The sequence below is a fragment of the Hyperolius riggenbachi genome, chromosome 12, assembly GCF_040937935.1.
Source record: "Hyperolius riggenbachi isolate aHypRig1 chromosome 12, aHypRig1.pri, whole genome shotgun sequence".
Taxonomy (NCBI): Eukaryota; Metazoa; Chordata; class Amphibia; order Anura; family Hyperoliidae; genus Hyperolius; species Hyperolius riggenbachi.
Window position 1 is genome coordinate 104419338 of NC_090657.1, and position 26492 is coordinate 104445829.

General features: G+C 45.9%; 1 protein-coding gene and 1 long non-coding RNA gene across 3 annotated transcripts in view; one reads left to right on the forward strand and one right to left on the reverse strand.

Moving 5' to 3' along the window:
• Positions 1-7588, reverse strand: part of SNF8 (SNF8 subunit of ESCRT-II) — a 62584-nt gene extending 54996 nt beyond the window's left edge. The window contains exons 1-2 of one of the 2 annotated variants that reach the window (XM_068264226.1): positions 7399-7588; positions 1185-1235 (exon numbers count right to left, since the gene is read on the reverse strand). In XM_068264226.1, the coding sequence (XP_068120327.1) occupies positions 1185-1235; positions 7399-7452 (105 nt within the window). In that variant the 5' untranslated portion in view covers positions 7453-7588. Of the gene's footprint in view, positions 1-1184; positions 1236-4425; positions 4513-7398 lie in introns of those variants that run through there. The other variant, XM_068264227.1, reaches the window with a different exon arrangement.
• On the forward strand, positions 7412-24367 carry LOC137542370 (uncharacterized). Its single transcript, XR_011025415.1, has 2 exons — positions 7412-7681; positions 23437-24367. It is a non-coding gene; the product is annotated as an uncharacterized lncRNA (long non-coding RNA).
• Positions 24368-26492: the final 2125 nt, after the last annotated feature.

Sequence of the window (26492 nt, forward strand, 5' to 3'; positions counted from 1 at the left end):
ATTAACACCACTGGGACTTTTGCAGGAGCAGGGTGAGCTGTTTTTCGGCTTCATCCTGTGCCTAAATTTGCCGGCGCCGTTTTTACGTGTATGCCCTCTACCGATTAATTGCATTGCAGTTGCCAAATAGAAGCCTGCTGACAAGATCTAGCTCCGTTATAGGATACCTGACCCAAAGAAAAGCTTCTGTAATCATTCCTTGAAAAATGTGAATTTCAGGCTAAAGTCAAATTTTCAGACAGAAAGGCTTGCTGTGACGTTCCCTTCCACCCCATTCACACCACCCCATTTACACCCCCAGGTATACTTTAATGCAAATTCCCTTTTCTGTTGAACTGACACCTGCAAATTCAGCTCATCAATGGTCTTCACTTTGTGGCATAATTGCCTCTTTCGGCTTCCTGTCTTTTTACGCATTGAACCAGTAACGCGTAAAAATGTATGTGTTAATGTTCCTGCACCAGCGGGAATGCGTAAAAATGTACGCAATGCGTCCCGCCGACCTGCGAGGTCGGCCAGCTGCCAGTGGGAGACTGGAGCAGCAGTGAGTGACTACGAGGGCACAGGATGGCTGCATGGGGCTGGTAGAAGCCCCAGGTAAGTTAAACTCATTTTTTTATTTTGCTTGAACCTTCCCTTTAAATGCAGATACATATAGAGTTTGCTATAACTACTTCAGTGGTAAGACAGTGCTCTTTACCCGGCTAATTTTGGTGAGCACCTGGCTGTCATCACCTCGCCTCCTCATCCTCCCCCTATGCTGTAAGCAGAGTTGCGCCGACCCTGCATTCCCCCGGTTGTGCTCCACTCGGCTAATTTTTCATGCCACCTGGCTGGAAAAAAATTCTGGGGAGAACACTAAGATATTCCAGATTTTAACCACTCTTACTGTGAAGGACCCCTTTCTGAATAGATGGCAACAGCTTTATTCCTCCAGATCATGTCCCCTTGTCCATTGTACAACCCTAGGGACAAAAAGCTCATCTGCCAATTAATGAAAACAACTGCATGCTGTTTATTGGATAACAGCCTAGCTATGCTGATACCTGCACTGTACAATTTCCATGACTTGATTTACATTTCAATCCACAATCTACTTATAACAGCGGAGAGCAGAGCTGATATGTACACTGCCTTGCAGGAATGGTTATTAACAACACAGAAACAAGCAGCAGCCTCCTCACCTGTGCTAGCTGGTCCTCAGCCAAGACAGTTCCTCGTTCCTTGTACTTAGCCTGACAAAAAAAAAAAAAAAAAGGAAGTTCTATTAAGACAGCTATATTAACCAAAACAGTATTTCACATACATAAGAGTCACATTATTACACTTATTTATACATTATTGTGAAAAAATTAGAACACCTTAGCTCAAATTACACTCGAGTATCACATCAGAAGCACATGCTTAGAATACAATTACTCAGCATTTTGAAGGAGGTTAGTCCCATTTAACCAGCCTGGCGTTCTATTAAGATCGCCAGGCTGGCGACCGGACCTCCGGCGATCAGAAGTAACAAGAAGGGCCGCGATGTTGTTTTGCTTTCCTCGTCGCCATGGCGACGAGCGGAGTGACGTCATGGACTTCAGCCGCCTCCGATCCAGCCCTTAGCGCTGGCCTAACTGTTTGGTCCGGCTGCACTGGGCTCGGGCAGCTGGGGGACCCTCTTTCGCCGCTGCACACGGCGCATCGTGCCGGCTGCGTGTGCTCCTTTTTATTTGATGAAAATCGGCCCAGCAGGGCCTGAGCGGCAGCCTCCGGCGGTAATGGACAAGCTGAGCTCGTCCATACCGCCAGGCTGGTTAAACCTCAGACATTTAGGCCTCCTTCACATGGATGTCTGAACTGCTCGAATGCCACTTAGTTGCAATAAAATGGCAGCAGTTGCAATGCCATGTGTGTCAAGCAGTGATGCGTGGAAGCATTACCGAGTACATACAGCAGTACATAGTGTAACACGGTACAATACCCTACTGCTACTATAGTGTAAACAGAATCAGTAATAATATAAAATGTGACTTTTTTTTAGTGTGTGTGTGTGTGTGTGTGTGTGTGTGTGTGTGTGTGTGTGTGTGTGTGTGTGTGTGTGTGTGTGTGTGTGTGTGTGTGTGTGTGTGTGTGTGTGTGTGTGTGTGTGTGTGTGTGTGTGTGTGTGTGTGTGTGTGTGTGTGTGTGTGTGTGTGTGTGTGTGTGTGTGTGTGTGTGTGTGTGTGTGTGTGTGTGTGTGTACATTCCCTCTAGATTTATTAAACAGTTTGACTGATGAGCTGCTACAATGACAAGCAGAAAATGTCAGCTGCCTTTATAATTAAATTGAAATAAGAACTAACCAGTACTTCAAACTAACCCTCCATCCAAAGCGAAATCATTAACTTTACAACATAGTGCATGACCATTTTTACAGTGCAGTCACTGTGTCAAAAGATCACTGTGTGTATGAGGCAAAGAGATGAGAGCAGCCCTGGGGAAGGTACTTCATAAAAATAACAGAATAGCTTATAAGGAGGGTCTGAGGCAATAACCACTGACTCAGACCTACAATACTGAAACAGTAAATTGTTCATTGTTCCGAATAGCCATAACCAGCAGAACCTTTTGGATTTATTTAATATAAACAGAGCAGACCATAAGGACATTAAAGTATGATCACGCATTCATCATAGCTAATGCTAACATTTTCAACAGTGTTTTACCAAGTACAGTAATGCTGGGCCTACACGGGTCGATCCGGCGGCCGAATAGCCGCCGGATCGACCTTCCGCCGCGTCCCCGCGTGCACCCGAATCAATTCCCGCTCGTCCCCGCTGGCACTTCTTATCACCCGCTCGATTTGCCGCTATTGTCCGCCTGCGGGGATCGATACCTGCGGTGATCGGACACGTCGGATATTATCAATCGAGCCATCAGCGGCTCGATTGATAAGGGGGCATCGAGCCGTGTTTGCCCAGCATAAAGGTGGCCATACACTTATAGATTTGCAGAAGATTCGACCATCAGATAGATTTCTGTCAAGTTGAATCTGACAGGAATCTGTGTGTGCAACACACTAGGAACAGATCTCCAATAGATTTCAGAATGATCGATCTAAATACATTATTGGACCATTAGATCCAACGCAACTCTATGACCAATCGATCTGCTGCCAGCAGCAGATCGACCTAAATTTTCCATCTCGTCAGATAGCCCAAATTGATCAAAATCAGCTGCAAATTGATTAATCCATAGATTATTTTTTATTATTTTATTTATATAGTGCCAACATCTTCCGCAACAAGTATATTGTCTTGTCCCTCAAAGGAGCTCACAATCTAATTCCCTACCACAGTCCTATGTCTATGTATGTACTGTGTAGTGTATGTGTTGCAGTCTAGGGCCAATTTAGGGGGGAGCCAATTAACTTATCCGTATGTTTTTGGGATGTGGGAGGAAACCGGAGTGCCCGGTGGAAACACACACAGACAACATACAAACTCCTTACAGATGTTGACCTGGCTGGGACCCAGCGCTGCAAGGCGAGAGCGCTAACCACTACGCCACCATAATGCCCGTGATTTGATAGAATCGTTTTCTGATCCATTCTATAGGATCGCTCGATGGCTGAAACCGACCAGTGTATGGGCCCCTTAAGAATGGATCATTATCCAGTGTCACTACCATGGAGTAAAGCTAATTCGGGCAGAGATGTCCTATTTTCCAAGAACTTACTGCCCTATCAGTATTTTTTGGAACATGGAAGGAAATCCATGCACACACAGAGAACATACAAACTCTCTGCAGATAGTGTCTTCCCCTGCTGGGTAGGATTTCTGGAAAGGCCCAGGACTTGGGGGCCAGCTGGCCAAGGAAGAGGGACTGCACATGAGAAGAAGCTGCAAATTAAATACAAAGGCTGCAAATAAGGAGGAGCAACACATAGAAATATGGAGCTGCTGCCCAAGGGAACTCTATAAAAACTGAAGGGGCTGTACAAGGAATAGGTGGGGGGTGCTGCACACAGAAGGGAAGCTGCAAGATAGTTGGCCAAGGGGCACATGTAGTAACTGAAAAAAATTCCAACACAGCGGCAAAGTTAAGAGATGCTCAAGTAATCACAAAACTACAACTCACAATAATTTCAAGCTGCAAAAGTGTAATGTCTATATTAAAGATGTGATGTATAATTCAACTTGCCAAGTTTTTTCTCTACTCAAACCCCACAATTAGTGGGGCTAAACTTTGCCCGGCTACCTGGAGACCTTTACACATCCAAATAGCCCCATGAATAGTTCTATTTCAGCCTTTGCTAATTTCTGGAAGTGCAGAGCCAACATTCACATAAAATATTATCTCTAGTCAGTATGTAACTTTATATTCAGCTATTGTTTCTAGACGTGCTAATTGTTTTAACATGCAGTTATGACTGAATGTAACCTCTTGTCACAAACTCACTTTCTATAGCCAAAGCTGGTAACAGGTGTACTTTTACTCTGTTTACTCTGGGAGCTGGCTTGTTTTGCCCCTAGCAGACATGACATGAATACTGTAAGCAGGAGGGAACATTTCCAAGTGCTGAGCCAGCAAAGCTGAGCGGCAGCCTCCGGCGGTAATGGACAAGCTGAGCTCGTCCATACCGCCAGGCTGGTTAAACCTCAGACATTTAGGCCTCCTTCACATGGATGTCTGAACTGCTCGAATGCCACTTAGTTGCAATAAAATGGCAGCAGTTGCAATGCCATGTGTGTCAAGCAGTGATGCGTGGAAGCATTACCGAGTACATACAGCAGTACATAGTGTAACACGGTACAATACCCTACTGCTACTATAGTGTAAACAGAATCAGTAATAATATAAAATGTGACTTTTTTTTAGTGTGTGTGTGTGTGTGTGTGTGTGTGTGTGTGTGTGTGTGTGTGTGTGTGTGTGTGTGTGTGTGTGTGTGTGTGTGTGTGTGTGTGTGTGTGTGTGTGTGTGTGTGTGTGTGTGTGTGTGTGTGTGTGTGTGTGTGTGTGTGTGTGTACATTCCCTCTAGATTTATTAAACAGTTTGACTGATGAGCTGCTACAATGACAAGCAGAAAATGTCAGCTGCCTTTATAATTAAATTGAAATAAGAACTAACCAGTACTTCAAACTAACCCTCCATCCAAAGCGAAATCATTAACTTTACAACATAGTGCATGACCATTTTTACAGTGCAGTCACTGTGTCAAAAGATCACTGTGTGTATGAGGCAAAGAGATGAGAGCAGCCCTGGGGAAGGTACTTCATAAAAATAACAGAATAGCTTATAAGGAGGGTCTGAGGCAATAACCACTGACTCAGACCTACAATACTGAAACAGTAAATTGTTCATTGTTCCGAATAGCCATAACCAGCAGAACCTTTTGGATTTATTTAATATAAACAGAGCAGACCATAAGGACATTAAAGTATGATCACGCATTCATCATAGCTAATGCTAACATTTTCAACAGTGTTTTACCAAGTACAGTAATGCTGGGCCTACACGGGTCGATCCGGCGGCCGAATAGCCGCCGGATCGACCTTCCGCCGCGTCCCCGCGTGCACCCGAATCAATTCCCGCTCGTCCCCGCTGGCACTTCTTATCACCCGCTCGATTTGCCGCTATTGTCCGCCTGCGGGGATCGATACCTGCGGTGATCGGACACGTCGGATATTATCAATCGAGCCATCAGCGCCTCGATTGATAAGGGGGCATCGAGCCGTGTTTGCCCAGCATAAAGGTGGCCATACACTTATAGATTTGCAGAAGATTCGACCATCAGATAGATTTCTGTCAAGTTGAATCTGACAGGAATCTGTGTGTGCAACACACTAGGAACAGATCTCCAATAGATTTCAGAATGATCGATCTAAATACATTATTGGACCATTAGATCCAACGCAACTCTATGACCAATCGATCTGCTGCCAGCAGCAGATCGACCTAAATTTTCCATCTCGTCAGATAGCCCAAATTGATCAAAATCAGCTGCAAATTGATTAATCCATAGATTATTTTTTATTATTTTATTTATATAGTGCCAACATCTTCCGCAACAAGTATATTGTCTTGTCCCTCAAAGGAGCTCACAATCTAATTCCCTACCACAGTCCTATGTCTATGTATGTACTGTGTAGTGTATGTGTTGCAGTCTAGGGCCAATTTAGGGGGGAGCCAATTAACTTATCCGTATGTTTTTGGGATGTGGGAGGAAACCGGAGTGCCCGGTGGAAACACACACAGACAACATACAAACTCCTTACAGATGTTGACCTGGCTGGGACCCAGCGCTGCAAGGCGAGAGCGCTAACCACTACGCCACCATAATGCCCGTGATTTGATAGAATCGTTTTCTGATCCATTCTATAGGATCGCTCGATGGCTGAAACCGACCAGTGTATGGGCCCCTTAAGAATGGATCATTATCCAGTGTCACTACCATGGAGTAAAGCTAATTCGGGCAGAGATGTCCTATTTTCCAAGAACTTACTGCCCTATCAGTATTTTTTGGAACATGGAAGGAAATCCATGCACACACAGAGAACATACAAACTCTCTGCAGATAGTGTCTTCCCCTGCTGGGTAGGATTTCTGGAAAGGCCCAGGACTTGGGGGCCAGCTGGCCAAGGAAGAGGGACTGCACATGAGAAGAAGCTGCAAATTAAATACAAAGGCTGCAAATAAGGAGGAGCAACACATAGAAATATGGAGCTGCTGCCCAAGGGAACTCTATAAAAACTGAAGGGGCTGTACAAGGAATAGGTGGGGGGTGCTGCACACAGAAGGGAAGCTGCAAGATAGTTGGCCAAGGGGCACATGTAGTAACTGAAAAAAATTCCAACACAGCGGCAAAGTTAAGAGATGCTCAAGTAATCACAAAACTACAACTCACAATAATTTCAAGCTGCAAAAGTGTAATGTCTATATTAAAGATGTGATGTATAATTCAACTTGCCAAGTTTTTTCTCTACTCAAACCCCACAATTAGTGGGGCTAAACTTTGCCCGGCTACCTGGAGACCTTTACACATCCAAATAGCCCCATGAATAGTTCTATTTCAGCCTTTGCTAATTTCTGGAAGTGCAGAGCCAACATTCACATAAAATATTATCTCTAGTCAGTATGTAACTTTATATTCAGCTATTGTTTCTAGACGTGCTAATTGTTTTAACATGCAGTTATGACTGAATGTAACCTCTTGTCACAAACTCACTTTCTATAGCCAAAGCTGGTAACAGGTGTACTTTTACTCTGTTTACTCTGGGAGCTGGCTTGTTTTGCCCCTAGCAGACATGACATGAATACTGTAAGCAGGAGGGAACATTTCCAAGTGCTGAGCCAGCAAAGCAGAGAGATTGGGAGTAATGAGGCGACAGCAGCCACCCCATTCCCCCCTCCCCCACCCCGGGTGACGTATACCTCGGCCAGCTTCTTCTTGGCTATAGCCCCCGCTCCCACCCCTCTCCGGTGCATGGCTGACAGCGCGGTGGAAGAAGCGGGATGACGTCACGCGATCTTGCAGCACGGCCTTCCTCTGACTTCCGGGACTCCGATGCACAGAGACTGACGGCTAGAGAGACTAGAAATGTCATAGAGACGCTGAGCAGATAGTCTGTTTACTTCCGCCAGGAAGGGGCATGCTTACTTCCGGGGGATGTACATCAGCTGTTACCGTCGGAGGCTGTGGAAGATGTAGTCGCCGGTAAGTGGCCATTTTGTTGGTTGATGTCTTGAGGTCACGTGACCAGTGTCTCTAGTCTGCTGTGGGCTTATGTCAGCGCAACCATAAAACAACTTTGCTTCATTCAGCAGCTGCTTGAACTTCATCGGTTGCTCTAAGCGGCTGTGGTCATACACCTGACGATTATGGGCAGAATCGACAAAGAGACAAATTTATCGCTAATCGAATCTGAGTAGAGAAAAATTTGTCTCTTGTCGATTCTGCTCATATACTACAGGCCGATTCCCGTACGATTTCAGCATGAAATCTTCAAGGAATCGGCTGAGCCCGCTGCTTTGGCACCGCCACTGCCCACGAATGTATAAATGTGCCAAGTATTTAGCTAGGCGCCAATAACGTGTACGGATAGCCGCCTGGAGGTTACGGGACATCGTGCTGGGGCTGCATCAGGACAGGTAGCGTATATATGCATACGGGGGAAGGGGGGCACATTTATACATTGTGGCGGGGGTTTCGTCATCTCGTCGCTCGTTCCGAAAATCGCCGATGTACTGCTGCGCACCCGACCAAGCAACTTCGGCCTGACATCTTGCAGCATGCGGGATAGACAAAGTGACCAATTTCTGTCCTGAGATTGGTTGCTTTGTCGGTCGGGAATGCACTTGGTGGCAACGATTTTCATCCAGTTCGAATATAATAATTGAATTGGATGGTCGATCGGCCGCCAAGTCGCCTGATGTATGGCCACCTTTACTCTGCCTTCTTTGCAGCAGTCTTGGTGAATTAATGTCATTGCTTTTCTTCCAGTGTGTTTTCATAAATGTTAGGGTCAGAAAAAAATCCATATATCTACATTATAGATGTGTCTGGACCTGGAAAAGATTAAAGAATGTCCTAATATTGTTAGCCAAGACAAGACGCAGAACATTATATTGTGCTTTTCTCCTGGCGGGCTCAAAGCGCTAGAGCTGCAGCCACTAGAGTGCACTCATTAGGCAGTAGCAGTGTTGGGAGTCTTGCCTAAGGACTCCTTACTGAACAGGAAGAGCTGAGATCTGAACCCCAGTCTCCTGTGCCATAGGCAGTACAGCACTATCCAGCCTAGGTTCAGCGTTTATTTTTACTTTCCTGTTGATTTTATTTTAACTTTAAATTTTACTGGAATGGAGTGGCATTTGCAGGTGCTGAGTTGGAAGTTTTCAGGGGCTTAATCAAATTCAAATGCAAATTGTGTGACATGTTTTCAGCCTGTGTAGATGAAAAAACAAGAGGAGATTATATTGACCAGCCACAGAGACTTGGAAATCAATAATATGATCACAATTCCAGGCTGTAATAGTACTGTGGCATCAATGGTTTAGTCCACCAATGATTCTCCATCTTCCTGTCTGGCAGAACACAAAGGGTAGCCTTGCCCTTGGGGCCTTTGCAGTCCAACCCTGTACAACGAAACTACAGTATTGTCCGCCATGGAGCAGAGCTTTTCGGCGCTGCTAGATTTTGACGCAGCCGGCGCCACCATAGACTATAAAAGGAATCACAACTGAGCGGCACTCAGTAAGTAACGTCAGCGCCGTCAGAAGACGGAGCTGAGGTTGCTTAAAAAACACAATAATTCGGCCTCCAGCAATCGCTGGAAGGCGAATTATATCATTCCCCCACTATCCATGGCGGCCTGGAGGGGAAATAGTAATTAATATGGCCCGGACTTGTGCAGAAGCAGGATCAGCCATATACTGGCTGTATCCTGCGCCCAAGTCAATTATTATCTGCACGTTTAATTGGTACGATTGTTGCTTCCTCTTGCAGAGTCTGCTTTACAATCTCTGACTGCAATCATTATCTGCACGTTTAATTGGTACGATTGCTGTATACATTGCTACTAAAATTGTTTAATATAAATTTAAGTAGTTCAACAGTGTTTGTAAATTCCCATATCACATTTGTGAATCCTTGTGTTCCAGTGAGCACCAAATATTTATGCGTACATTTGAAATTAGCGCAGTTAGACTTGGGCGCAGGATACAGCCGGTATATGGCTGATCCTCCTTCTGCACAAGTCCGGGCCGTGTTAATTACTATTCCCCCTCCAGGCCGCCATGGATAGTGGGGGAATGAAATAATTCGGCTTCCAGCGATTGCTGGAGGCCGAATTATTGTGTTCTTTAAAGAGACGCTGAAGCGAGAATAAATCTCGCTTCAGAGCTCAAAGTTAGCAGGGGCACGCGTGCCCCTGCTAAACCGCCGCAATAGCGCCGCTAAACGGGGGTCCCTTGACCCCCAAACCCCCCACTGCGAAACTTGGTCGCAGACTTGGTCGCTCCTGGAGGCAGGGCTAACGGCTGCAGCCCTGCCTCCAGTCGCGTCTGTCAGCGGCGCATCGCCGCCTCTCCCCCGCCCCTCTCAGTGAAGGAAGACTGAGAGGGGCGGGGGAGAGACGGAGATACGCGCTGACAGACGCGCGTGGGGCAGGGCTGCGGCGGTTAGCCCTGCCCCAACCAGGAAGCGCTCCCCCGCATTACGGAGGGGATTTGAGGGATCAGGGACCCCCGTTAAACCGCGGGATAGCGGCGGTTTAGCAGGGGCACACATGCCCCTGCTAACTCTGAGGTCTGAAGCGAGATTTATTCTCGCTTCAGACTCTCTTTAAGCAACTTCAGCTCCGTCTTCTGACAGCACTGACGTTACTCACTGAGCGCCGCTATATACTGATTCTCATTACAGTCTATGGCGGCGCTGGCTGTGCCCAAATCTAGCAGCGCTGCAAAGCACTGCTCCGAATATTTATTGCAGCAGGCCTGTTTTTTGGTAGCTACTCCCATCCTCAGCTGAACTGTTTTCCCAATTTCTAATTGAGAATCGCTTCCATTTCAACAATGCCAGCTATCATACCTATTTAAACGCTGCAAGAAGGTCACTTGTGGCCTAGGTCATTAGGTGCCATTTAATTCCTAAGTGCCATTTATTACAAAGTGCTTTACAACTTACCAAGAATTCAAACAGGATTCAACAGCCACAGGACTCTGCTGGAAACTACTACTCTGCATCCAGAACTGCCTCCAATGCTGTTGCTCAAAATGCCACTGCTGGATATAGGTTGCACAGCCAAGTAGACTCTTTTTATGTACACAGGTACATAAAAACCCTGGGCCACAGCCTGCTGCCGGACAAGCATCCCCGGCTCGCCTGCTTCACACACTTCACAGCCCTCTGTCCACAAATAACCTCAACATTCATCCTCACCCCAACCTGATTTCCATTCATCCCACCCACAAACACATGCTCCCCATACCCTGCGTTCTCTGGAATGCCAGATCCGTCCGCAATAAACTTACAGCGGTCCACGACCTCTTCCTGTCCAAATCCCTCACCATCCTCGCACTCACTGAGACATGGCTCACCCCCTTTGACTCTGCTGCAGAGGCTGCCCTTTCCTATGGGGGGCTTCACCTCAGTCACACCCCCAGACCAGTGAACAGGGCCGGGGGAGGGGTGGGTCTGCTCCTCACTCCATCCTGCACATTCGGTGTCCTCACTCCACCTCCCTCCCTACAATTCACATAATTTGAGGCCCACACTATCCACCTCTACAATCCCCTCCCCGCCATTGTTGCAGTCTTATACCGCCCTCCGGGCTCCACACGACAATTTCTCGACAACCTTGCCTCCTGGCTCCCGCACATCCTCTCCTCTGACCTTCCCACCATCATCCTCGGGGACTTCAATATTCCCATCGATGAAGCCCAGAACTCTGTTGTGACCCGGCTACTCACCATAGCCAAATCACATGGTCTAGTACAACACATCAACGCCCCCACTCACACTGCAGGTCACACTCTCGTCCTTATATTCACTAAATCCACCACCATTGCAGACCTCGACATCGCACCATTTCCACCCTCAGACCATCACCTTTTCACATTCAACCTCCTCACGGAAGGCACCTCCAAACTACCTGCCCACCCACCTGGTCGATGGCAGCGAGACCTACGCAAGCTCAACCCTAGCGTCCTTGCTTACCCCCTCCTTGCCCTCTCCTCCACTCTCCCCACCCTAACCTGTCCTAATCTTGCTGCAGCTCAGTATCGCCAAACTCTCTTATCAGCCCTAGAGAAAGCTGCTCCACCAATATTCCACCGCAGCCGCCCCCTAACCCCCAGCCCTGGCGCTCTACCCATACTCGCAACCTCCAGAGGGAAACACGTGCCACTGAACGAACATGGAGAAAAAAATCGACTTAACAAGGATTTCCTACAGTACAAGACTAACCTGCTGCAGTTCCACACTGCCCTTGCTGATGCAAAGCAGGAATACTTTACCAAGCTTATCGGAGCACAAGCTTCCAATCCCCAGCGTCTTTTTGGCACCTTCAACTCCCTGCTTAACCCCACCCCCCACCTTCCGTTTCCTCCCTCTCGGCCAAAGATTTAGCCACCCACTTCACCAACAAAATAGTCTCCGTCAGGAAATATTCAATCTTCACCTCCCACCCCATCACAACCAACTCCTCCTCCACCCTATCCTCACCTCCTTCACTCCTACTACCATTGAGGAAGTCAACCACCTACTGCAGACTTCCCATACCACTACCTCCCCCCTTGACCCCATCCCTTCTGATCTACTTCAGCCTCACGTCACAGATGTGGCCCCAGTCCTCACTACCCTGTTTAACCTCTCCCTATCCACAGGCACCTTCCCCTCAGACTTCTAGCAGGCCACAGTACTGCCCCTGCTCAAGAAACCCTCCCTCGACCCCTCGCTACCCTCCAACTACCGCCCTATCTCCCTCCTCCCCTTTGCCCCAAAACTCCTTGAGCATCTGGTTCACAAACGCCTGACCCAGTACCTCAATGCCAACTCACTACTAGACCCACTGCAATCTGGATTTTGGCCTGCCCACTTAACCGAAACGGCGTCACCAAAGTGGTCAATGACCTTGCTTTAGCTAAAGCTGAAGGTAAATACTCCATTCTCCTCCTCCTTGACCTTTCAGCAGCTTTTGACACAGTAGATCGTCCCCTACTCCTCCAGTCCATGGGCATTCACGATCTCGCCCTGACCTGGCTTTCATCCTACCTCTCCAACCGCTCCTTCACGACCTCATTCAGTGAGTCCTCGTCCACCCCCAACCACCTCTCAGTGGGAGTCCCCCAAGGCTCGCTTCTTGGCCCCCTACTATTCTCCCTATACACATCCTCCATTGGCAAGGTTATCTCCTCCATGGATTTTAACTATCATCTGTATGCAGATGACACCCAAATCTACCTCCACACCCCTGATATATCCACCACTACCATGGACAAGGTCTCCTCCTGCCTATCAGCCATCTCCTCCTGGATGTCCGCTAGGTTCCTGAAACTAAATCTAGACAAAACTGAATTTATTATCTTCCCACCCCGGTCATCCCTAAACCTCCCAGATGTGCATGTCACTGTTAATCACACTACCATTCACCCTACCTCTCAAGCCCGCAGTCTGGGTGTCACCCTGGACTCCGCACTCTCCTTCACTCACCACATCTAAAACCTCACAAAGTCCTACAACTTCCACCTTCGTAACATCTGTAAGATTCGCCCTTTCCTGACCTCTGTCACCACCAAACTCCTCATCCATGCCCTCATAATTTCCCGCCTCAACTACTGCAATGCCCTTCTGTCTGGTCTCCCTATGACCCGAATAGCCCCACTGCAGTCCATCATGAATGCGGCAGCCAGAATTATCCACTCCTCCCATCGCTCCACCAGGGCGGCTCCCCTACGTGAATCCCTCCACTGGCTTCTTATCCAGTCCAGAATCAGATTCAAGGTATTGTGTCTGACCTACAAATCTGTCCACAAAACCTGTCCAAGCTACATTTCTGATCTTACTCAGAGATACACACCTAGCCGCTCACTCCGCTCCTCCAATGAACTTCTCCTGACCGTCCCCCGCATCACCCAGTCCCATGCACGCCTCCAAGACTTCTCAAGAGCCGCTCCAACACTATGGAACTCCCTACATCCACCCATTAGGGCAGACCCCTCCTTCAACATCTTCAAGAAGGCCCTCAAAACTCACCTCTTCACTTTGGTCTACCACCCCTCACAATTGCTCTAAACCCACAGCTGAACTCTGGTCTCCTACCTTTCATGTCCCTACCTCTCCCTCTAGATTGTTCTTGTATATAGATAGCGCTCCACTTCAGTAAATAGATAGATGGAAGGTAACTTGTCACCTTTAGGACCGCACTCACCCGTTCAGATGGACCACTGTCAGACTGGTCAGTGAGGCTTAACTGTTACTCCTCCTTGGCATCCATCCAGGACGTCTTCAATGCGCTGTCTGCCGGTTATCCGTGTAGGGGTATGGGTCCCATGCGGATAGATGACTCCAGTATGTCTAGACGCTCCTCATAGAGGGTATGTGTCTCCAATGTACCTCAGAGGTGTGAGCCACAGGACACACCAGGAACTCAACTCTAACACGGAAATGGACGGCGGGAATCAAGTGGAACGGTGAACCTCTATAGGCCTTACCCGGGAGGCACGGGGGAGAGCCTGTTAATTACTCTAAACGCCTGTACCAAATCTCATGCTCGTGAGTACATTTTAAGGAATACATTTTTCTAATTTTTATGGGGTTACGCTATGGTCTATTTATTCCCTCTATGAGGTACATTGGAGACACATACCCTCTATGAGGAGCGTCTAGACATACTGGAGTCATCTATCCGCATGGGACCCATACCCCTACACGGATAACCGGCAGACAGCGCATTGAAGACGTCCTGGACGGATGCCAAGGAGGAGTAACAGTTAAGCTTCACTGACCAGTCTGACAGTGGTCCATCTGAACGGGTGAGTGCGGTCCTAAAGGGGACAAGTTACCTTCCATCTATCTATATACAAGAACTTTACAGAAGGGATTTGCTACATCCCACAGAAGGGCGCATACACAGGGACTTATAATTGGAACTGTTTAGCTCTATCTTGAGAGACTTTTTCACAGGAACTTTCACCTGTTACATTAGTGGTATATGCACGTTGCAGCGCTTTTTGTTATACATACCATCTCCCTCTAGATTGTAATCCTTTGGGCAGGGTCCTCCTCCTTTTGTGTCCTACCTGATCATGCACCTCCATTACTGTAAACCCATGCTATGCATTTGAGTGAACCTAACTTGCCTAATCTCCATGCTCCATACAGTGACTGACTAAGCATTACCTTGTACTCATACTGTGCTGTGTGATCTGGTTTTCTTGTATTCCTGTATTGTCATATAGCTGTATGTCACCCCTAAATATTGTCTGTAACCTAAATTAATGTCCAGCGCTGCGTAATATGTTGGTGCTTTATAAATACAATAAATAAAGTCTTCCAGCGCCGATTTCAAATGTATGCGTCCGCCAGGCTCGATACTATCCCCTTTATTGTTTACCATATACATGCTGCCACTCAGAAAAATCATCCAAAAACATGGTCTGACATACCGCTGCTATGCTGACGATGCTATGCTGATATTTGTCATTGAAACCCGACATGACAGACCCCATTCCAAAAATAAACACATGCTTAACATAGCTTCAGGAGTGGTTGAATGAAAACTGGCTTAAAGGACAACTGAAGTGAGAGGGATATAGAGGATGCCATATTCATTTCCTTTTAAGCAATACCAGTTGCCAGGCTGTCCTGCTGATCCCCTGCCTCTAATACATTTAGCCATAGGCCCTGAACAAGCATGCAGCAGACCAGGTGTTTGACATTATTGTCCGATCTGACAAGAATAGCTGCATACTTGTTTCTGGTGTGATTCAGCCACTACTGCTGCCCAAATAGACCAGCAGAGCTGCCCGGTAACTGGCTGCCCGGTAACTGGTATCGTTTAAAAGGAAATAAATATGGCAGCCTCCATATACCTCTCACTACTACAATCATACTGCTCCTGCCCTTTGGAATGCCTTTCCAAACTTAATCAAAACAGCTCCAACCATGGGCGCGTGTAAATCAAAACTAAAAACCCACCTATTTAGTCTGGCAATTATGATCACATAACATTCACTGTGTACTGATCTGAGACAAGCTTATGCGCTTTTGGTCCTATGGGAGAAAAGCGCTTTACAAATGTTCTGTTGTTGTTCTAGGCAGTCCCCATCACTACATATCTGTGACCCCTAATATAAAATACATACAGATAGTAGTCTTTCATCAACAATCAATTCTGTTACCATCAACCTTTTCCTCTTATGCAGTGTGCTAAAGGTGCCCATATATCTATCGTCTTGGTAGCTGATCAACCATCTAATTCAATAATTATTACTGAATCAGATGAAAATCGGTGCCGCCAAATGCATGCCCGATCGACAATGCAACCAATTTCGGGTCGAGCATGTCTATCAGACATGCTGCAAGATGCTGTGCCCCAAATGGTTACCGGCATTCACATGGGCACGTGTGTGACATCACACATGCGCCCATGTTACTCCGGCAACCAAGTGGGGCGCGTGTATGGACGGAGGACTGAGCCCGGAGCCAGCGGCAGACATGGACATGTAATGTATACTGCACTTAGGGGGGCACATTGGACATTAGGGGGACAGCGGCGGATGCTTGGGAATCAGCCTGCGGTGTATGGGCAGCCGACAGGTCTCTCTAAACAGATTCGATTTGTCTCTTGGTCGAATCTGCCCATCATCGCTAGATGTATGGCTTCCTTAACTACTTTCGCCTTTTGGACGTGGCTGTTACGTCCAAAAGGGTGCTGTTGCTCTGTTGTGCGTGGCCGCGCATTTCCGTGCCGCCACTCGTTAGCCCAGAGATCAATGAATGGGAACACAGTTCCCATTCATTGATCGAAGTCCCAGTTAGAAAGACCGACGGGCTTCTTTCAGAATCTGCAGTCTTTCTAAAGAAAAAAAACCTTTCCTGTCCTCCTTTCACTTCCTGTAAGCGAGAGCGCTCACTTACAGGACTAAAAAAACAAAATTTGACTGTGGCCATCTTGTGGCCAAATAGTAAAACTACATCTACATACATTTCTTTTTAAATACAGTGATGTGAAAAACTATTTGCCCCCTTCCTGATTTCTTATTCTTTTGCATGTTTGTCACACTTAAATGTTTCTGCTCATCAAAAACTGTTAACTATTAGTCATCGATAACATAATTGAACACAAAATGCAGTTTTAAATGATGGTTTTTATTATTTAGTGAGAAAAAAAACTCAAAACCTACATGGCCCTGTGTGAAAAAGAAATTGCCCCCTGAACCTAATAACTGGTTAGGCCACCCTTAGCAGCAATAACTGCTATCAAGCGTTTGCGATAACTTGCAACGAGTCTTTACAGCTCTCTGGAGGAATTTTGGCCCACTCATCTTTGCTGAATTGTTGTAATTCAACTTTATTTGAGGGTTTTCTAGCATGAACCGCCTTTTTAAGGTCATGCCACAACATATTAATAGGATTCAGGTCAGGACTTTGACTAGGCCACTCCAAAGTCTTCATTTTGTTTTTCTTCAGCCATTCAGAGGTGGATTTGCTGGTGTGTTTTGGGTCATTGTCCTGCTGCAGCACCCAAGATCGCTTTAGCTTGAGTTGACGAACAGATGGCCGGACATTCTCCTTCAGGATTTTTTGGTAGACAGTAGAATTCATGTTTCCATCTATCACAGCAAGCCTTCCAGGTCCTGAAGCAGAAAAACAACCCCAGACCATCACACTGCCACCACCATATTTTACTGTTGGTATGATGTTCTGTTGCTGAAATGCTGTGTTACTTCTACGCCAGATGTAACGGGACACGCACCTTCCAAAAAGTTCAACTTTTGTCTCGTCGGTCCACAAGGTATTTTCCCCAAAGTCTTGGCAATCATTGAGATGTTTTTTAGCAAAATTGAGACAAGCCTTAATGTTCTTTTTGCTTAAAAGTGGTTTGCGCCTTGGATATCTGCCATGCAGGCCGTTTTTGCCCAGTCTCTTTCTTATGGTGGAGTCGTGAACACTGACCTTAATTGAGGCAAGTGAGGCCTGCAGTTCTTTAGATGTTGTCCTGGGGTCTTTTGTGGCCTCTCGGATGAGTTTTCTCTGCGCTCTTGGGGTAATTTTGGTCGGCAGGCCACTCCTGGAAAGGTTCATCACTGTTCTATGTTTTTGCCATTTGTGGATAATGGCTCTCACTGTGGTTCGCTGGAGTCCCAAAGCTTTAGAAATGGCTTTATAACCTTTACCAGACTGATAGGTCTCAATTACTTTTGTTCTCATTTGTTCCTGAATTTCTTTGGATCTTGGCATGTCTAGCTTTTGAGGTGCTTTTGGTCTACTTCTCTGTGTCAGATAGCTCCTAGTTAAAGTGGACCCAAACCAAACATTTTTTTAATTCAAAATATTTAGTTGCACCACTCTGACACATACAAAGATAAATAAACACTCCTTCAAGCTTATGAGGATTTCAGTGCATGCTTTTCACCCTTCTCTTTTCATAACTAGGGTTATACAGGTGGCAGCCATTAGCAATTCCTCCTTTGCTGGACACCATCTACTCCATCAGTTTGCCGGAGTCTGTCCCGGCAATATGAAAGGAAGGGAGGGGTTCCTCCAATAAAGGTAAAATATTTTATATTTGGCAATGTGCAGCTGAAAAAAGGCTGCTATTTATTATTATAATTTAGAAAATAGATTTTATTTCTGAAATCTTGTATTTTTAATTTGGGTCCACTTTAAAGAGGATCTGTAACCTCAAAAAATCCCCTGGGGGGTACTCACCTCGGGTGGGGGAAGCCTCCGGATCCTAATGAGGCTTCCCACGCCGTCCTCTGTCCCACGGGGGTCTCGCTGCAGCCCTCCGTGCAGCCGTGACGTAATATTTACCTTCCTGGCTCCTGCGCAGGCGCTCTGACGGCTGTCGGCTCCGAACTACACAGAAATACCCGATCGCCGTCGGGTCTGCTCTACTGCGCAGGCGCAAGTTTCCGGCGCCTGCGCAGTAGAGCGGACCCGACTGAGATCGGGTATTTCCGTGTAGTTCGGAGAGGAAAGCAGCCACAGCGCCCCCGCTGGAGCCAGCAAAGGTAAATATTGAAATTACAGTCGGGCCTGTCGCCGGCTGTTCAGAGGGCTGCAGCGAGACCCCCGTGGGACAGAGGACGGCGTGGGAAGCCTCATTAGGATCCGGAGGCTTCCCCCACCCGAGGTGAGTACCCCCCAGGGGATCTTTTTCATATTACAGAGTCTCTTTAAGTGATTTTTTGATTGAAACAGGCGTTGCAGTAATTAGGCCTGGGGGTGACTACAAAAATTTAATTCAGGTGTGATAAACCACAGTTAAGTTATTTTTTAACAAGGGGGGCAATCACTTTTTCACACAGGGCCATGTACATTTGGAGTTTTTTTTCTCACTAAATAATAAAAAACCATTATTTAAAACTGCATTTTGTGTTCAATTATGTTATCTTTGACTAATAGTTAACGGTTTTTGATGAGCAGAAACATTTAAGTGTGACAAACATGCAAAAGAATAAGAAAGCAGGAAGGGGGCAAATAGTTTTTCACATCACTGTAAATACAATTTATTACATTTAAAATTTACAGTTTATCCCCCACACTCCAAAAAATTCCCAAATACATGTTTTTTAATTAAAAAAAAAACAAATAGTTACCTAAGGGTCTGACCTTTTTTAATATGCATGTGAAGAGGGGATATTACTATTATTAAATTATAAGCTTGTAAATAGTGATGGACGCAAAACTGTAAAAATGCACCTTTATTTCCAAATAAAATATTGGCGCCATACATTGTGATAGGGACATCATTTAAATTGTGTAATAACCAGGACAAATGGGCAAATACAATAGGTGGGTTTTAATTATGGTCGCATGTATTATTTTAAAGCTATAACGGCCGAAAACTGAGAAATAATGTTTTTTTGCCATTTTTTTCTTAATATTCCCATTTAAATGCATTTAGAAAATTCTTAGCAAAATGTACCACCCAAAGAAAGCCTAAATAGTGGCGGAAAAAACAAGATATAGATCAATTCATTGTGATGAGCAGTGATAAAGTTATTGTCGAATTAATGGGAGTTGGAAATTGCTCGGATGCATAAGGTGAAAAACGACTATAGGCTGAAGTGGTTAAGTGGTTCACTTCACGCGTTGCCGAAATCCGGACGACAGGAGGCAGGAGGCCGACATGCACGACATCAGACAGTGCATAGATTGCACTGTCTGATGTTCACACTGCATGCGTTCCGGACCAGTGTGGTCCGGGAACGCATGCTGCACGCATTTTTTACCAAAACACGCAGCTGACTCATCACTTTCAGTAAATGGGATCAGCCACGCAACGCATAGACACGCAGATGGCGTGCGTTTGTACGCGTTGCATTCCGAACGCACGGCAATCTTCGTCTCATGATGTGAACGTGGCCTAAGGGTTAAAAATCTTTGACTAACAGCTATTTTTTACAATGCCCTATCTGTTAGATAAACCAGGCTGTTTAGCAGGGAGATGAGTAATATATCTGTATAACCACCATTAGCAAGCTTTCACCCAACACTACCACACAAGATTTGAGTGACAGATATCTTGTATGTGCAAACAGCTTAAATGACCACTATTGCAAAAAATTGTAGTTTATGCAAAAAAAAAAAAAAAAACTTACCACAATCCTGTTGGCACTGCACAGTTCAGCAAAGACACACAGACCAGATGAAAAAAATAGGGTATAGGGATCTATTTTAGAAAAAAAGGGGGGGTTACATATATATTTGGGGTACAAACTGTTTTTAGGCAATTTGTTATTTTTAAATGTTACAACCCTTTAAAGAACAACTGTAGTGAAAATAACAAGCAGGCTGCCATATTTATTTCCCCTTAGGCTGCTTTCACAGTGGGACGTTACAGGCGCACATTAGAGCAGCCTGTAACGCAGCCCAACTCACAGTAATGAATGGGCTGTTCACAGTACCCACGTTGCGTTACAGTGTAACGCTGCACCTTCAAAGAAAGTGCAGCATGCTGTGCGTTATGCGCGGTTTTAGCCGTGTTAGACTGTTTGCACATGCCCAGTGCAAAAGAGTAGGAGGGGAGAGTCCGCTATTGTCTCTAGCCACATGGCTAATTAATATTCACTGCACTGTGTGACGTGCAACGTTTACTTCCTGGAGCTGCCGCTTTGCGCGGAACCATGTGATGCGGAGTGTTCCGATCACGTGGTCTCCACAGTCTTTGGACGCATGCGCCGTTTTCGTTCTACCAGTATCAAACGAAAACGGCGCACCAAGAGACGCATAACGCGTCTCTATGTAGCGTCCGAGTTTAGCACCACCATGCGTTGTGTTAGGGGAACCTTATGCGACCTTAACGTCCCCTCTAACGCAATGTCTCTGTGTAAAAGAGGCCTTAAACAATACCAGTTGCCAGGCAGCCCTGTTGATTCTAAGTAATTAAAGCAGACCTAGACCCAGAACTCCCTCTCTGCGCTAAAAGATAAGCAACAGCATAATAACTTTTAAAGTGAACCCAAGATGAGAGTGATATGGAGGCTGCCATATTTGTTTCCTTTTCAACAATATCAGTTGCCTGGCAGCCCTGGTGATCTATTTGGCTGCAGCAGTGTCTGAATAACACCATCTGCTGCATACTTGTTTAGGGTCTGTGGCTAAGGCTACTTACACACCAAGACGTTGCGTTTTAGGGGACGTTATGGTCCGCCTGGTGCTCTTAGATGTGGACGTCAGAGTGAGCCGCGTTGTGCAGCTTACTCTGGCGTCCGTGATGCCGTGATGCATGCTCTTGGATGCATGCGGCATCACGTGGTCCCGCCAGCCAATCGCCGCACAGAGCGGCGCTCCAGGAAGTAAACACTGCACGTCACACCGTGCAGTGAATATTAATTAGCCATGTGGCTGGCCGAGGAGGAGGAGGGAAGACCTCCTCCCCAACACTACTGAGCATGTGCGTACAGTCTAACGTGGCTTAGCCGCGCATAACGCCGTAGCATGCAGCACATTCAACGATGTAACGCAACGTGGGCACTGTGAACAGCCCATTGATTTTTCATTACTGTGCGGTGGGCTGCATTCCAGGCTGCACTAACGTGCACCTGTAACGTCTCACTGTGAAAGCAGCCTAAAAGTATTAGCGGCAGAGGATCAGCAGGATTGCCAGGCAAATGATATTGCTTATAAGGAAATAAATATGGCAGCCTCCATATCCCTCTCGCTTCAGTTAGTCACAGCTACATTATGACTTTCTCACTCAGGTAGCATAGTTTTAGGAGATGAGAAATGTCTGCCTCCTTCATTTCTCTTACAACAGGTACATAAAGGAAAAGTGTTACCTTATCCTTATTTTACTAGATCCCTTCAGAAAAATACACAGTATATTTATCCTATGCATCTTATTTGAACCAAAGTGTTTCTTCCCTCAACTTGAGCTTTCTGGTACTAAGAGGTCAAAATGACTCCTAATCTGTCTGACTACTAGATGTCTCACTCAGTAGCCATAAAGGCAGGCATCCAGGTATAATAATAGCCTGTCTGTCTGTTTACCAACTGCAGCCTTTAACAGCCAGAAGAATATTTTCTGTTCATTATTAAATTTGTAGGTACATGTATACTCCAGTAGTTGGAGGAATGCCATTACTTCTCTGAGGTGGATAATGTTATTAACCTTTCATGAAAGCACCTTGTTTTACAAGGATTAACCTTCCTGGCGGTAAGCCCGAGCTGAGCTATGCCGCGCAGGAGGATTTCTCAGGCCCTGCTGGGCCGATTTGCATAATTTTTTTTCCGTACATGCAGCTAGCACTATGCTAGCTGCGTGTACTGCCCGAACGCCACCGCTCTGCACCGATTCACCGCTACCCGGCGCGCCGCGCTGTCCCCCCCCCCCCCCCCGACCCCATGCGCTGCCTGGCCATTCAGTGGATCAGGACTCCCTTTGTCGTGAGGACGTTGGTGACGTCATCCCGCCAGTCGTCATGGCGATGGGGGAAGCCCTAATGGAAATCCTGTTCAGAACGGGATTTCCGGACGGGCTTGATCGCCGGAGGCAATCGAAGAGGGTGGGGGGATGCCGCTGCACAGCGGCTGTCATGTAGCTAGCGCTAGGCTAGCTACATGATTAAAAAAAAAATTAAAAAAAAAATTAAATTAAAAAATAGTGCTGTGCTGCCCCCTGGCAGTTTTAATTGAGCGCCAGGAGGGTTAAAGAGACTCTGTAACTTCAAAATTCAAAAAGGTCCCCTGGGGGGTGCTTACCTCAGGAGGGTGAAGCCTCTGGATCTTATCGAGGCTATCCCCCAGCCTCCTCTAACAGTGGCAGCGTTGGGCCTTCCGAAACCACAGCCGTCAAGGAAAGTCGGCTGTGGTGTAAATGCAGTAGTGCCTGCAATATTTACCTTCCCCAGCTGCATCACAGGCGCAGTAGGGGCTCTCCGCTTAGGATCAGATGGAAATAGCTGATCCCGAATGGGTCTGCTCTACTGCGCAGGCAAATTGTGGCTATTTCTGCCAGACCCCGAGCGGAGAGCCGCTACTGCGCTGGAGCTGGGGAAGGTAAGTATTTACATGGCCGCCGTTCGGGAACCGCTAGCGCTGCCACCATGGGACGGAGGAGAACAGGGGAAGCCTAAATAGGATCCAGAGCCTTCCCCCTCCCGAGGGAAGCACCCCCCAGGGGACGTTTTTAAAGTTACAGGTCCTCTTTAAGTAACTGAGTGTTGCGTAACTTGAAAAAAAATCCTATATTTTTTTGTTAAGTTGTGTGTATTAAATTGTCTGTATTTTTCCACATTCAGAACAGAAGACTGGAATGATACCTGACTTTTCCATAAGAAGAAACAAAAGCTGGTGAAGATTAAAGCCCTAGTTTATCCTGACAGATTTTCATTGTTAATAAAGGTGAATGGGGACTCTGCTATTACTTTTCAGATTTGATGCAGCTGTTCCAGAGAAATTTCATTTGGAAAAGTCACTCACAAGACCCAGAGTGCTGTGCACAAAGCATAGACCTGTAAAAGAGTGGGATTATCAGTTAGGAGTTGCTTCCTGGGTAGTACTTACGTTTTCATTTGAAGGGGTTGGACTTGCTCCAGCCGTGTTGAAGATGGACATCAGATCTCAAACAGAGGCTTGTAATGAACCCAGAACAGAGAGGAAGGAATGTAATCAGGATAGTGATGGACCAGAGATGCACAGTGACCACAGTGGATCGCTATTACAAGCTTATAATGACCTCAGCATAGAAGGACAGGAATATCATCAGGACATTGATGAACCACAGATGCACAATGTCTACAGTGGATCGCTAATAGAAGCTTGTATTGAACTCGGCATAGAGAGGCAGAAATGTCATCAGGATAGTTATGGACCAGAAATGCACAGTGACCACAGTGGGTCTCGAATACAAGCTTATAATGAACTCTGCACAGAAGAACAGGAATGTCATCAGAACAGAGATGAGCCTGAGATGCACAGTGACCACAGTGGATCTCTAATACAAGCTTATAATGAGCTCTGCACAGAAGAACAGGAATGTCATCAGGACAGAAATGGGCCTGAGATGCACAGTGACCACACATATTCGTCAGCATGTCATGAACTAGAAGACGACATCCCTTACTCAGCTCTAAGCCCCAGTACTGTTATGCTTACTAAGAAAATAAGACGCTTACATCGCAAAGCACAGAGACAGAAGCATAAAATAAAAGCAATGAAGAGGCTCATTAAGCAGTTGCACTGCAGGTCGTGCAGTTAAAGGCAGTTTAGTGCTTTGGTGTCTCTTGGATGGAGAAAGTTGATGTTTTCAATTGTTAAAAAAAGTAACATGACTTCTTAGTTTTATCCAGTTCAGTTTACATTGTACACGTTTACTTGTCTCCTTTGTTGTTTTATTTAATTGCTGGCTTATCATGAGGAATCAGTAGCTACTGCACAGGCCTTCCCTGTGAGATCACTATCTAAAGACAGATTTGTTAATAAGGAATTTCTGCTGATGCACACAGGTATTAGATCATTTAAGGGTACCTATAATAATTTACTGTAAACCACAAAGAAGGCCATGGGGAAGTTCAATATAAAACATAGCCATTAATTACACCCTAAAAACTGCAGGAGCACAGTCCTAAATTCTTAAAAAGGGGAGAGAGAACGCCAGCCTCTGTACTTATCTGGGAACACAGTTCCCTGTGTATATCTACAGGATTCTGGTTGTTTCACCCATACTGGAACATACTGTTGTTATTATAAATTTGGAGGAAGATCGAGAAGAAAGAAGAACGAGCTGAGCAGCCAAATTCAGTACAGATTGGAGTGGTGTCGGTCTGTTAGTTGGTTGTCCACAAAGCAGTATATTACAATAGTTCAAATGAGATATAAGAGTATGTAGTAACATTTTAGTTGTGTCCAGAGTGAGAAAAGTTCAGATGCGAGATATGTTTTTGAGTTGGAGCGCACAGGAGCTAGTTAGGGAGTGAATGTGAGGGATAAAAGAGAGAGAGCAGTCAAATATTACTCCTAAGCACCGTGCTTTGTGAACTGAAGTTATAGGGGGTGTTATTCATATTTATTGTTATATTAGGCAGAGTGGACAGAGACGGTGGAAAAATGATTCGTTTTGTTTTACTCATATAAAGTTTTAAGAAGTGAAAGGTCATGAAAGGGGATATAGCAGACAAGCAGTCAGGAACACGTTCCTCATATATTCTTGAAGAATCTGTGCAAAATTACTCCCGTCATACCACAGGTGTCCTAATGGTGTTCCATGTTCATACGATGTTGTATTCTTAGCTTATGGTCATGGGTAATAACTTTTGAGTTCTTTTGCCTCTGAGGAAGCGGCCCTTGTGTAGACCGGGAAACTTGCACCAGGTTGAATGATGTTATATTCACCACATACCATGACCGTACGACTGTACGCCTGTTGTGATTGGGAAGTCATTAAAAAGTCATTTTATATTGAGTTTACCTATGGCTTTCAAACCCTTCTGTTTTTGTTGTTGTTTATTGTACTATATATCGCTAAGGTGTGGCTGCTCTTCACTTATTGAGGTTGATGCACAAAGTTGTGGTAATATTGCTGTGCACAGATAGTGCACCACAATATTACTGTTACTAGTACCAGCAGGTTACATTATTAGCATAACCCGCTGTACTCGAGTACCATGAGCGTAGCTACAGTAACGCACATTAGTAAGGTATCTGTGTTGGGAGTAGCAGTGTAGGTTCACTTAAGTGGTCTAACAACAACAAATTAGGGTCTGCTATCCAGTGTCACACTGGGCTGGCTGGGAACATTTTCAAAGAATATTTTTCAAACGGGTACCAACACGCATTGCAGCCAGTTTGCTATCAGTATAAGCACAATGTAACATTTATTGAAAATACTAGGGTGGACATGCCTATTTATTATTTATTTATCGTATTTATAAAGCGCCAACATATTACGCAGCGCTGGACATTAGTTTAGGTTACAGACAATATTTAGGGGTGACATACAGCAAAATGACAATACATGAATACAAGAAAGACCACAGTATGAGTACACGGTAATGCTTAGTCACTGGAGGGGAGCATGGAGATTAGGCAAGTTAGGTTCACTCAGATGCATAGCATGGGTTCACAGTAATGGAGTTGCATGATCACGTAGGACACAAAAGGAGGAGGACCCTGCCCAAAGGCTTACAATCTAGAGGGAGGGGTAAAGACACGAAAGGTAGGGGACCAGAGTTCAGCTGTGGGTTTAGAGCACTTGTGAGGGGTAGTAGGCCAGAGTGAAAAGGTGAGTTTTGAGGGCTTTCTTGAAGATGTTGAAGGAGGGGGCTGCCCTAATGGGTGGAGGTAGGGAGTTCCATAG